This window comes from Rhizomucor pusillus (genome assembly GCF_041956525.1).
Source record: "Rhizomucor pusillus strain CBS 183.67 unplaced genomic scaffold VTP01scaffold_1, whole genome shotgun sequence".
NCBI lineage: Eukaryota > Fungi > Mucoromycota > Mucoromycetes > Mucorales > Lichtheimiaceae > Rhizomucor > Rhizomucor pusillus.
Window position 1 is genome coordinate 127,800 of NW_027192143.1, and position 12,343 is coordinate 140,142.

The window sequence follows — 12,343 nt, forward strand, 5'->3', positions numbered from 1 at the left end:
CTTGTTTCAAATGAAATTTCGCATGTAGTATATACGTTTTTCTTTCCACATCATCATTGGTTTCTATTATTCCATTGTGATTCAAACTGCCGTCCTAGTGCTTCAACTCTGCTACCTGCGCGGCGTCGCCACGAGGGTTGCGGGGTCGCTTGTGTTGTTGAAACGGATTTGGAGCGTTCACGGTGGTGGTGGTACTCTTTGGATTTTCGCATCGGTTTCGCGGGTGGTATACGAGTGGTAGCGGTAGTGGTAGTAGTAGTAGTGGTGGTAGTAGTACAAGTACTAATGCCAGTGGTAGAAACGTTATTGTTGATATTGAAGTTGGAGGTGGTAGCAGTGGAAGAAGGAGGTGCTTTTGTCATTGACATGAGATCAGTGTCGGAGCGTGTCTTTGGCTGGTGTGTTGGGAAACGTCGATTTATTACGTGCAGTGGTTTTGCAGGTATAGGCGGCGGCGGTTTGTATATCTGCTGATAGTGCTCAATCATGCAATGGAACAATGCACGACCTATGCCGAGCGTGGGGATGAACACGACAGCAAGGTTCGATGTGGACATGCGGTTCTCGTTTTGGTTATCCGCAACGTGTTTCAAGTGTCGAAAAAGCGTCTGGAGAAGGCATTGGTTGTAGACTGGGAGCTGGTTGGTGATATTGCGGATGGATTGTATCAATGCTGGAGTCATGCGTGGGATGTCGAGGTCTGTGTCCTCCTGGAGTGCATTGGTAATCTCATTGCTGTATTGCTCGCCAATATCTCTGGGTATGATGGGTTCTGGTACTTTTTAAAACGAAAAACAAACATCTTAGTCCGCGTCCGTCTATAGAAATGCTCTTACTGCTGCCTTACATTCACGTATATACATTTTTAAGAGCGCACTGACCACATGCGCATCTGGTTGGACGGTCTCAAGGTCGATGTCGGAACCTGCTCACTCTGAATAAGTAAAAAGTTATATCCGTGTTGCCAAGGTACGTGTTGACTTGCCAGAATCGAAAACGGCCCGTAGTTTGTTGAGTGCAGTCTGGCTACCTGATATCCGATAGATGCCTACTTCTTTCAGACCTAGCCAGTTTTTAAACATGTTAGATATTATGCCCCGATTCTAAGAATCGTGTAATGTTACTGCGCACCATGCTGCTCTAGATACTTGATACATCTATCAACAACCGCCGGGACCATGGTATCCTGGTTGCTGCTGCGTGTCAACTCAACTGCTTGTTCCAGTGGCATGCCAAATATTCCTAGACTGTCCGTTGCTGGTGATGGCGGTGGTGACCGAGTGGGTCTCAGCGGCGCATATTCTTTATTTTCAGAAGAGTTGAACTCTTTCCTCCAACGATCGACGGCCTCTTTGCCTTTGCGACTCCATTCCATCCCGGTCTCACGCGCGAGATTGCCGTAAAGCTGGCCTCGCGATTTCCATTCTGGCAGCTTTTCTTGGACGGTGGCGTTGATTTCTAGCTTTTTGGTCTCAACTTTGTCTCTGACACTGTCTGCGATTCGGGAAAAAAGGAGTGAAGTGTTGGTATTATTGGTATCCATGCGGACAGGCCGGCGGGCAGGGAGGTCGTGTGACCGGAAAGGTCAAAGCCAGCAACACAAGAAAAAACTCAAGAGTGGCCCACCCCCGACGATCGGTCGGGCGGGACCCAGTTTTTTTGTTCAATGTCGCCATGACCCGAAAACTTTAATTTCTTTTTCCCATTCTTATTACTTGCCTCAACCACTTTCGCATGGGCATCAAGATCTCCAAGGAGGAAATCAAGCTCGACTCACAAGATTTGGACTACGATCACAAGGCCGTGCGCAGATTCATTCGCGAGGGCCGTCTGGCGCCTCTGTACAAAGGCACGTTTGTTTGATCGTATAATACCTTAATTTCCTCTTTGTCTCGATCGCAACGCCAACACTAGACCGTATGCAGGTCTCAGCGAAGCAGTGCCGTCCCAAACGGCCACCGTCGTCGAATGCCCTATTTGCTTTCTGGTGAGTTTGTGCATTGTCTAAGACTAATAACGTGTTTAATGACGTGAGTGGTGGATGTCATTGTTTGTTATCTCAGTGCTATCCGAACGCCATAAACTACTCCCGATGTTGCAATCAACCGATTTGCACCAATTGTTTTTTGAAGTTGAAGCGGTCGCCGAAACATCCCCTCTTGTCAGCGAGCTGTCCCTTTTGCTGCCGACCGCAGTACGGCATCATATACATCCCGTCACCACTTAGTCATGAGTATCAGGTAAATGTCGCTGATCTAAAATTAGTAGCACCATTAGCTCTCGCACTAAATTTTAGGACACAGGTATTGTCCAGGCGACGGAAGTCGTTGGTCGATCGAAGGCTTGACAACCCGCGGAGAAGTCTGGGATTTAATGATCCAGACGTTGTGCTTGTGGGTACGTGCAAACAAGAGGAACCAATCGGGAAGATCTGATTTTGTGTACTCAAACATTTTTCCCTTTTATGAACAGACGAGGTGAGGCCAGACTGGCACAAGATGGTCGAGAGGAAGCAAGGGGCCATGCCACGTGGTATGTCTGGAAGTGGAACAACGCGACGCACTGTTGTGAGGCCCAATGGCGCTACTCCTATCGTCAACCGTGTCCGTGCTTCCGGATCTGCTTACTACGCTAATACCACCATGATGGACCGCGCTATCGAGTGGCAGAACGATGAAGAAGTTACAGTCATCAATGCTATCCGTGAATCGGCTGCTGAAGGCGCCGCCGCTTTGGTTCAGGCTGCCGCTTAATGTACATTCCACCTCCTTTTTTGTTTGTTTGTTTATCCTTATCAACCTTTCTCCCCTTCGCTCATTGTAATGTTTACATTTACCTTCACCCCTTTCATACTCATTTGCATTGCATTATTATTATTATTATTATGATTATGATTATTATTATTATTATTCACTCTCATCCCGTTGTACGTCTTTATATACTCGATCAATTTAATCAGTAGTTACATTTGCATTCTATGTTTGGGAAATATACAGTGTTGGCATTATTCGAATGTTGCATACCATAGAGGACCATCAGCGCAACAACTGCAAGAGCTGCTAGAAGAGGAATTCGAGTTCCTCAGAATGTTGTGAAGGGAATTTGTAAGCCTTTTTCCCCATGATTTTCGATAATAATAACAACAATTAAGTGTATCGTTTTCGCCATGAAACGTGCCAATTGTTATTGTAAACGCAAAGTATGTTTTCCAATACCTTTTTCTCTGTATATGAAGAATGTAATATTGAGCTTGCGCTCAAAACCACACATCAAGACATAGCAAACTGCTTGATTATATGATACCACTTTAGTTTCATGTGCATATAGATATTTGGCTCACAAATCATAGTATGTAATCTAACATACGACTTTTTAAAGAATATTTCCACCGTGAGATACTTGAATGCTTTGCAATGTCCCAGACCCTGTAAGTCTGAAACCCAGTAGTGTACCCGTCTTCCCTCGAAGCTTGTATATCATATCAATCGTACACATCAGAAGCTGCTATGGCTTCCAACGGATTGCTTGATCTATGCTCTGCTGGTCTCCGTCGATAGAATCATGTATGATAAGTCTTCATGGAAGCGGGATTTATGTAGAGGCAAGATTTAAGAGCTCTTGTTATTATATCTTTACAAGGTACTTTGAATAGTACAGCGATAACTACACAGGAGAGGTGAGCTATGGAGGATGCTATGTATCAGATCTTGTGAAGCTTTTCGGTATTTTTTGGGCTATACACAATTCATCCATAATAATGCGGAAGTTCAGGACCGCTGCTAAATCACTGTTCCATAGGCGATGCTTTCCTTGGAGACAATTTGCATTGGTACATCTAAATATGTATTCAGTATAAATAGCTACATCGAATATTTGCAAAATAAAATTTACCTAAGCAACCCGTGGCACGTAACTGTTGGCATCTTTTCGCGTCTGTAAGGTCTGGGATTCCGAACTTCCTTGAATTTCTCCAGCGCATTGTTACAGTTAGGGCATATGCTTGAGGTTTTAAATTCATCGAGCAGATATGCCTCGAATCCTTTCCGGAGGAGGCCAATCCCGCGTGATGGTTCATGGAATTTTGCCATCGTTGATGATCGCGCTGACCAGTCTCCAATTACGAGGACCGGATCTTGTCCAAACTTGCTCCGTAGATACTTCGCCAAACGATCATCGGCACGCTGTCGATACAGATAACGACGAAAATGTAGCTTGCGGAATATCAGCATCTGATAGTGTGTTGATGATGTTGGTGCCACGTCAAACCTAGCCTTGAGATAGGCCTTGAATTTTTCGAGATCGACAGTTTTGGAACAGTGCTTAGATGGAGCGCTTTCGCAAATTTTGACATCGTTTGGTTTGATGCGCTCTGTAAGTTTGCGATACTGTGTGGTTTTCGAGTCTTGCGCCTTTTGATTCCTTGTATATCGGTATGTGTTTGGCTTTTCTGTGGTGCTGTTTTGATGCATGCAGTAAAGTAAATCTCTTCGTCCCGGATCGATAAAAACGGTGTTTGGATGTATATTCTTCAAAGTATTCGCATCCAAATCTTGTATATATTTGAACTCACCCTTTTTATCCTTGACCTTCTTCTTTGGTTTACGGCCGAATCCTGAGGCAAAATTTTGCTTACAAATGGAAACGCCAAAGCCGTCCGTATTTATAGTGCCCTTAAATGCAATGGATTTGTCGACACCTTGGCTCTTGAATGCGTTTGACTCGAAGTTGACAACTTGCTTCCAAATATCAAAATCAAGCTGGACATTGTGCGGTTTATGAAGTATTTGGGTTCTAGAATCTTCGTATCGATCTGCATGTGGCAAGGAATCCAGGATGTTCGCAGCATCAATGACTGAAATGTCTTGATATCATTTGCTTCGCAGAACTTGGCCATTAGGACGTATACATAGATATGGTTCTCTGGTCTTGATTTTGAATCATAGTATATGGTATCCTCCTCGAACGTATATCCGGATGGATACGAGTTGATCAAGCCAGTGTAAAAGCTCAGGACTTCGTTGTTATACCTGTCGTCTGGAAAATCCATAGGCTTTCCTGAAGCTATTGCAAGTTTCAGTTCACGGGCGGGCTTGATGACTTGCTCATAAATCGCTGATCTAATTTCTTTTTCGTTTTTGTTCTGCTTTCTTAAATCATCGGTGATTCCGCGCTTGTTCTCCTTGACTTTCAGCAACGAATTGATAACATATCGCAAGCGATTTCCAAAGCAGTTCTTGACGCTGTTCAAGTAGGCTGTCTTAATTCTCATGCCTTCGCATCGAGAAATCTGTTGGGCATTGTCAAAGGTTTCGGGTTTGAAGCCGGAGGGGGTCATGTAGTCCTTGAGATATTTCTCGATGAGATCTCGATACCGCTTCGTATTTTCGTTATGTGCACGCTTCTCGAAACGGCGAGTTAATGACAGCTAAAGCTCTGAGAAGAAGTCGACATTGAGCAAGTCCTCCAAAGGTAACCGTGAGGCATGTTCTTGTTTATCTCGCTGATGAATATAAATTTCGCAAAGCTGTAAGCGTCCGTAGTGATGTTGTGGGCTTTAACGACGAGCTTCTCTAAGGTGCCTTGATACTGGTTTTTCCACCCTATTCCTCTGACAGACGACTTCACGCTGAGTATGCGTTTGTTCACTTTCTTAGCAGTTTTTGCGGAAGCGGAGCTGCTCTGGGTTGCGCACTCCTTTGCATCATCGTCTACCGTGCATAACGCGTAAGAATCGGTAAAATGAAAGACGATGGTAATTTTGCGCTACATACGCGCAGTTTTGTTCGTCATATTATTCGGTTTTGTCTTGCCTCGTTTTGTACTCTTGTATTTATCTGCGGATACAGCAGCAGCTACGAGCTGTGAGTACATGGAATGATCCCATAATAATAGTTGTATTGTGTTTTACCAGCTTCATCTTGAACTCTTCTTTTTAATATGATGATCGGTTTTTTGGAAATCATCATCATCGCTTCCCGTATCCGGGATACGCTCTACAGCGTATTATTAGTCAGAGAATCAAATTGTAGCGTAAAGCAATATGAATTTACTTGTAGCTTTTTCTTTGCCTTTACGGCCCGTTTTTGTTTTGCAAAGAGGAAAGAAAGGATGGCGTGGCCGGTTTGACAGCCCCGACCTTTTTCTCTTTGCTTTTCACGAAGTCCGTCAATTTTAACCTGCTCGCTGAACATGCTGAAAGTGCGTTGCGCTTGATCATATTCCGGCGATGTAAAGCTGCCAATCCATAATATAATATAGCACTCATTGAGACATATTTAGCAAACCCAGGTCCATTTGTCCTCGATTTCTACTTTATGCGCGATGTATATGCATTTTAGAAGCTTAAAATGACCAATGGTTGCTCATAAATAGCCTAACTTACTGCTCACATGTGTTTTGCCTGAGCCATTAACGGCCGTCATGCAGTATCGCTGAATAACGTGTGGCAAAGACCGATTCCAAAAAGGAAAAGTTTTCAATGAAAAGGGCATCATTTCAGCCGATGTCTGGATAGTACATCGTGTCTCAAGTCTATTGAGTTTTTGAATTGCGTCAATAACGACATAGATACTTCCCTTTTAATAATTATGGGACATACAAAGATAATTTCAACACCTCTTCCTATATCTCTGGAGTCTTTTTTTTAAAAAAAGAAAACCTATCATGTAGATTGAAATGATGGAGCTTATTCTCGGCGCTGAGAGATACTATTGACAAACTTAGAGCATAGACTGAGGTTTGCTCTCGGCTGTTGAAGGAGCTCAGGATCCTCAGAAGTCGAAACAGACTTATCGAGGATTGGCTACAAATGTCAGAAAACAAATAGCCATGATATCGTCAGAGAACTCGAAGCTATAATCTCGTGGGATGAGTATTAATATTATTGTTATTCTTAAGGCTTCAATTTTGATTTATCCAGAATGTCTTAGCACAGAATTACAAACGCATACATGTTGGTAGGGTCCTTTGTATGGTTATAGTCTACTGGATCGTCGAACATGATCGATTCCTCCGCAGTGACTACAGCGTTGTGACATTTTCTTTGGAAATTGACTCGCGCTGAAGACAGATACTATAAAGAAGAAAATATCGCTTCGGTTGGCGTTTATAGTAGCTGACATCAGTATAGAAACTCCTGGAAAATAATAAGTCTATTGACATCTCTGGATTTTAGCATAAAAGAGGAAATCCTCTGATAAATCAGGAAGTCGTACAAAATGCTGTTTCTTTAGTATAATCGTGACTAGCCTGCGGCTACACTCGCTTCGCTTCGTCTTGAGGGACGTAGATGTTTTCAGCAGATTCGAGTAGTAGGTGCAAAGCAAAATAGTAAACGGACGTTTGCTCGACTCGCTTGGCCCTCATAAACCTCCATTCTCCGGCTATTTTGCATCCGCTTCGCTTCTGCAAGCACAGGCGCCGTCGAACTCCAGTTTGTTCAGACCGGCGCTCGATGGAATATATTCTTGATTTGCTGTTGGTGCTCCTGCATCGCGGCGCACGTACGCCCGCAATTTTCGGTTTAGTTCATAACATCAGCGCTCACCACCTCTTTATCTCCTGAACATGTTGGAACGCTCCTGGCATCGCGCGAAAACACAGCAAGGTTCGGGAATACAGATGCTGAATACCCAAAAATTTTCAGAGTTCTTCGGATTGGTGTCTGTTCTGTCTGCCCAAACTCCAAAAGTGAACATTAATTTTGTAGCCCATTTCGTGTTATGCACTCTTCCATCCAACGCATGTGGATGATGTATAAATTAATTAACTATAGTCTTCCATCAAAAAATCGGCACACCACCAGCTCCTCAGATCACTACAGCCGCCAGAAAAAAGTGCTTCCACAGCGATTTTTTCGAATTTGAGGGCCCCACCGGCCAATGGCAGAGGAGAAACGCTTTCCAAACGTGGATTTCAGCGCCCAAAGAGGAATGTTACACAGGTTATTTTTTTAATAGAGTCTGCGTTTAGTGATAAAGTAGTTAGTGATACATTTCGGTATACAAAGGGAATCGATATTTGCAATTTCATTCATTCATTTTCCTTTCCTCTGCTCGTCGAAATGCTTCCAGCATCTGCTCTGCACGCTGTTGCAGCATCTTTAGACGATCATCGGGTTCGATCTGATCCAGTACTCCTTCCTGACTTATCTGCCGGATCATCCCAAGCACCTTCTCTCGTAATACTTCGCTCTGGTCATGGACAAATTTTACCACGTCGTTGATTGGATAAACTATAAAGGGTGTCAAAGGCGTCCAAAGTATCTCCTCGATAAGCATTTCTCTACCAACTTACTGTTGCGTTTCTTGGGTATCGATAAAATTTCAAGGGCTTTCGAGTACTTTTGTATAATAAGCTTTTCCTCATCCAATGCTTCCAGTTTTTGCTTTAGTACACAGTTGAATGCTTTTTGCTAGAGTAAACCATTAGTCACAGACAGACGTCGTACCCAGAACTCGTATACATGCCTGCTGTACAGTCTTCATGGTTTCTGCTAATTCCTTGTCCAGCAAGGCCTCTTGTTCTTCGTTGCAATCCAAATCCAGGTCCTATAAATTCCATATCCGCGTGAGCAATGAATTAGTTCGTTGCAAAAGCGCTTCATGATGTACCTTGTGATGCTCCAGAGGAATATCGAGTTTTGGAGGCAGTTTCAGTATGTGTTCATAGAAATAATTCTGGAATATATCAAACGATTCATCCAAGACGTTATCAACTTTATTTTCAAGTCTCTGCATGGCCTATTACATCCGCGACAATTCAGTACGGCTGCGGCGTATGCGACTTCAAAGCTTTCTTACAGAATCGATGGCATGCGGAGTGAGACCGGGTATAGCTTCAGCATATTCCTGAAGACTTTCTATTGTCTGGTATAGTGTTACAAGGTGCGCATTGTATAAAGCGTCCAACAATGTCACTGGCTGGTATCCCAAATGTTCTGTCAGGAACTCCAAGTCGGCGTACTCTCGCTTTGTATTGTCAACCCTGGACTCCCTGCGTAATCGAAGAGGTGACATTGCAGCGTTATGTGTGGTTGGGCGAGGAGAGAATAGGAGTGAAGCGCGTGACTGACAAGAAGGAACGTTGCTGGGATTTTCTTTCTTGCCCGTCTCACTTTACACCTCTTTTCAACCCTCGCGCAGGGACGACTGTACAGTTTCTTCACTTTATTGTTTCTACGTTATCCCTTTTGCCCACTTGAGCGGTTCCAAATTAAAGCCTGCTCTTGGATTCTCAAGATCGCTAAACAACATCCGCGCATCCGATTGTACATACACGCAAGGTACATACTCGTGGAGCGCCTATCGACATTAAAGAGACTGACGCGTCGCTTGGGTCTTGTGTTTCTTCAGACACACATTACCTTTTCCATTGTAACATATTAAGACTCCCCTCTGCTCTTCCAAAAGTTATGGTTCAGGACATGCCAACACCTATAATGACTCATCGAGGTGACCACTACAAATCTGCGCCTGTTGTAGCTTACGTCAATGGCATCAACGGTAATAACGGCAAGCAGTTGATTGGCGACGATTCATCACCTGCACATCCACAGCTGCATGTACCAATGCCTATGCCCATGTTCCATCAGCATCCCGGATTTTTCAGCCAATCCATGGGCCCACCGCCACCTCCACCTCCTGTTATGCCAGTTGCAACAGCAGCTCCCGCACCGCCTCACCCTGCACCTCCACGACCTACTCCAATATACACAAAGTCCCCGAATAATCAATCATTCAGTTTTTGCGAATACTTATACCATGTTGGTTTTCTGCAAGGTAATCGTCATATCACGTTTGGCATTCTTCGAAAGCATTTTGAGTGATGAAAATATAGGCATGTTTTCGGACGTTACTGTGACGGTACCTGCCCTTCAGAAATCGTACGCTTTGCATTCAATTATCATCTCACAATCACCTAAACTGTACCGTCGTTTAATGAATCGATCGCACCACGTCGTTGAACTTGACTTGCGTGTTTCAGCCGATGCTGTCAACACAGTTATCGGTCACCTTTACCAACCGCTCCCGCACAATGACCTTTGTTTCATTGTCAACGAAAACCCTCAGCTCTACCTCGAATTACTTATTGCAGCACAAGAACTCGAACTGGAGAACTTGCAGCATCAAATGCTACACATCCTTGGACAAAATTTGACGCAGAACTCAGTATTTTACTGGATGGCAACATTGCATTCCATGCCACACCAGCCATGGACCAAAGTCGTCGATCAGCACATAGTACAGTACCTCACGCAGGCCCTTCCAAAGCAGCTGGGTGCGTTTTCAACCAAGGAAACGTCAGTCTCTTTTGGACCTTCTAGTCCATCAGTCGGACGTTGTCAGACTGCTCAGGGACTCACTGAACTGGCACGGACATATGCAAGCTTGCCGTTAAAATACCTCAAACGCTGTTTAGAACACAAAAGCCTCGTTCACGATGCCGTCCAACGATACAACTTTGCTAAGCAAGTGTTACACTATAGGGAACAAAGTGGCAAACGTGGGCTGGCCGTCGTTATGCACTTTGAAGCCGACGACAATGTAGGGATCAAAGTTATACGGAAGCAAGCTTACAAGCCCGGTCGATGGAATCCATCGCTCTACGCCAAAGAGGACTACGAAGACTGACTTTCGCAATGTGTATAACCAAGATCTCGCTTGTAAATGCAATCCGTCACCCATTCCATGCTCCTATAAAAATGATACCAGGCTGCTTTTGGCAAAAAATAAATAAAATAAAATGCACCGTTCTAAATTCTAATTGTAACTTGTTGTATGTGTTGAAGCATGTAAAATCGATTTATGAAAAAAGTATAATGTCTTTGCCCTTTCTCCATCAACATGGCAGATAAGAACAGGTGGTATTGTTGAAAGTCTCGCCAACTGTACAAAGGGAAAATTACGATGAATTTTAAGGATAAGCCAAAATGCTTGTTTTGAAATCGTCAATGTATGCACGCAAGCGAGCATATTCAGGATATTGCAAATCATCTAACGAAAACATGTTACAGTTGAATCCTACTTGTCAATTATGCATGTATACGAACCTTCGCTGAAAGCTCTTCCCTGGACACCATATGCTTTTTCAAGGTAGGTCCACAATTTTTCACTGACAATATCTGCATGCGTTTCCGGTGATGGACGGTACTTATCGACAGGGAGTCGTATGCTGGGATCTAGTGAGCCATTGCTGCGAGCTAATTTGTTGTTACTGATCCGACCGGGTAACGGAGATCCTTCACCTTGAAGCAGAGATCATTATTAAAAGGGGATTGAGCTCGAAGAAACAAGTTGCAGCATGCTTACGTGTTCGGAACATCATCCATGCACGTCCCCAATTCTTTTCGACAAGGTAATGCTTCAGAGACATATCCTCTCGTCTTAGTTCTTGCACATACAGTTGATGCTCTGCTTTTCGTCGACGATCCAATGCACCCTCCTTCTCTTCCTTCAAATTGCCAACAACTGTCTTGACCTTGTACTGCTCATTTGGATCCGCATTTTCCCAACCAAGCTAAACGAATTGTTTCTCGATCAATATAGCGTTCCTCGACGAAAATGGGATATGTATATCTTACCTTGCGAGGATTTTGCTGCTCATCTTTGCATGCGAAGCACAGGACCGTACTTGATGCCATTTCCATTTGTACAGGAAACCGCTGTTCCTCGTTCTTTTCGAAAAGACATGAGCGGCATACTACTAGAGGTTAGCAACGCGAATAATTACATTGAACAATGCAAAAGAACGCACCTTGCGCGTCTGAAGACGCATCAAGGTTCAAGTAAACAGCGTCTTGGGATCGGCAATAGTCGCATCGCAGAGATCGCTCGAGTGCCGCGTGGTACAGAACGCGTTTTGTCTCGCTCGGTTCATCGGGTACTTTGCTGAGATGAGCGCAGCATGGTTTGGCTTCCTTGGTGTATAAAGTTTTGTAAAATTCTTTCCAGGTCTGATCGCTTTCAGGGCGCTTGTATGTGATACCATAGTCGCGTTCTACGAGTCGACGGAATACCAGGTCACTCAAAGCTAGATCTTTAAAGTGCTTGCACGTGGAGGCGAACGTCAAGAGAGACTTTAAATCCAAAGACGTCGTCACATTTAATACAAGGTCTGGAGAAAGCCGTTTTATGGGTGATTCAGTGTGATTCAGCATTGCACTCCTGGGGAAAGAGAGAGTGTGTGTGAAAGAGAGAGCGAAAGAGAGAGAGCGAAAGAAAGCCCGGCAATTCCACCCCCAAGCTCGAAATACCAGCATTGACATTTCTCCGCCCGAAAACGGGTATCACCGGCCAAACAACTAAATCAGCAGAGTCTTCTTACGTTCGTTGATGGCAGCTTA

General features: G+C 44.1%; 6 protein-coding genes across 6 annotated transcripts; 2 read left to right on the forward strand and 4 right to left on the reverse strand.

Moving 5' to 3' along the window:
* Positions 1-53: 53 nt before the first annotated feature.
* Positions 54-1,543, reverse strand: VTP01DRAFT_59 (uncharacterized protein; the record flags this gene model as incomplete). Its single annotated transcript, XM_069384740.1, has 4 exons — positions 54-778; positions 848-925; positions 986-1,063; positions 1,132-1,543. The coding sequence occupies 4 exons, from the start codon at positions 1,541-1,543 to the stop codon at positions 54-56; spliced, it is 1,293 nt and encodes a 430-aa protein (XP_069244479.1).
* Positions 1,544-1,734: 191 nt separating this feature from the next.
* VTP01DRAFT_60 (uncharacterized protein) lies at positions 1,735-2,753 on the forward strand (the record flags this gene model as incomplete). The annotated part of the gene is made up of 5 exons (XM_069384852.1): positions 1,735-1,849; positions 1,926-1,987; positions 2,064-2,240; positions 2,304-2,397; positions 2,473-2,753. The coding sequence occupies 5 exons, from the start codon at positions 1,735-1,737 to the stop codon at positions 2,751-2,753; spliced, it is 729 nt and encodes a 242-aa protein (XP_069244480.1).
* Positions 2,754-3,693: 940 nt separating this feature from the next.
* VTP01DRAFT_61 (uncharacterized protein) lies at positions 3,694-6,191 on the reverse strand (the record flags this gene model as incomplete). Its single annotated transcript, XM_069384963.1, has 7 exons — positions 3,694-3,835; positions 3,892-4,791; positions 4,854-5,425; positions 5,614-5,708; positions 5,772-5,852; positions 5,909-5,993; positions 6,051-6,191. The coding sequence occupies 7 exons, from the start codon at positions 6,189-6,191 to the stop codon at positions 3,694-3,696; spliced, it is 2,016 nt and encodes a 671-aa protein (XP_069244481.1).
* Positions 6,192-8,027: 1,836 nt separating this feature from the next.
* On the reverse strand, positions 8,028-9,017 carry VTP01DRAFT_62 (uncharacterized protein; the record flags this gene model as incomplete). Its single annotated transcript, XM_069385074.1, has 5 exons — positions 8,028-8,233; positions 8,296-8,413; positions 8,469-8,549; positions 8,613-8,741; positions 8,802-9,017. The coding sequence occupies 5 exons, from the start codon at positions 9,015-9,017 to the stop codon at positions 8,028-8,030; spliced, it is 750 nt and encodes a 249-aa protein (XP_069244482.1).
* Positions 9,018-9,412: 395 nt separating this feature from the next.
* On the forward strand, positions 9,413-10,631 carry VTP01DRAFT_63 (uncharacterized protein; the record flags this gene model as incomplete). Its single annotated transcript, XM_069385185.1, has 2 exons — positions 9,413-9,779; positions 9,838-10,631. 2 exons carry the CDS (start codon positions 9,413-9,415, stop codon positions 10,629-10,631), a joined length of 1,161 nt encoding a protein of 386 aa, XP_069244483.1.
* Positions 10,632-10,914: 283 nt separating this feature from the next.
* VTP01DRAFT_64 (uncharacterized protein) lies at positions 10,915-12,157 on the reverse strand (the record flags this gene model as incomplete). The annotated part of the gene is made up of 5 exons (XM_069385296.1): positions 10,915-10,994; positions 11,051-11,245; positions 11,310-11,517; positions 11,582-11,700; positions 11,755-12,157. The coding sequence occupies 5 exons, from the start codon at positions 12,155-12,157 to the stop codon at positions 10,915-10,917; spliced, it is 1,005 nt and encodes a 334-aa protein (XP_069244484.1).
* Between the last annotated feature and the right edge of the window lie 186 nt (positions 12,158-12,343).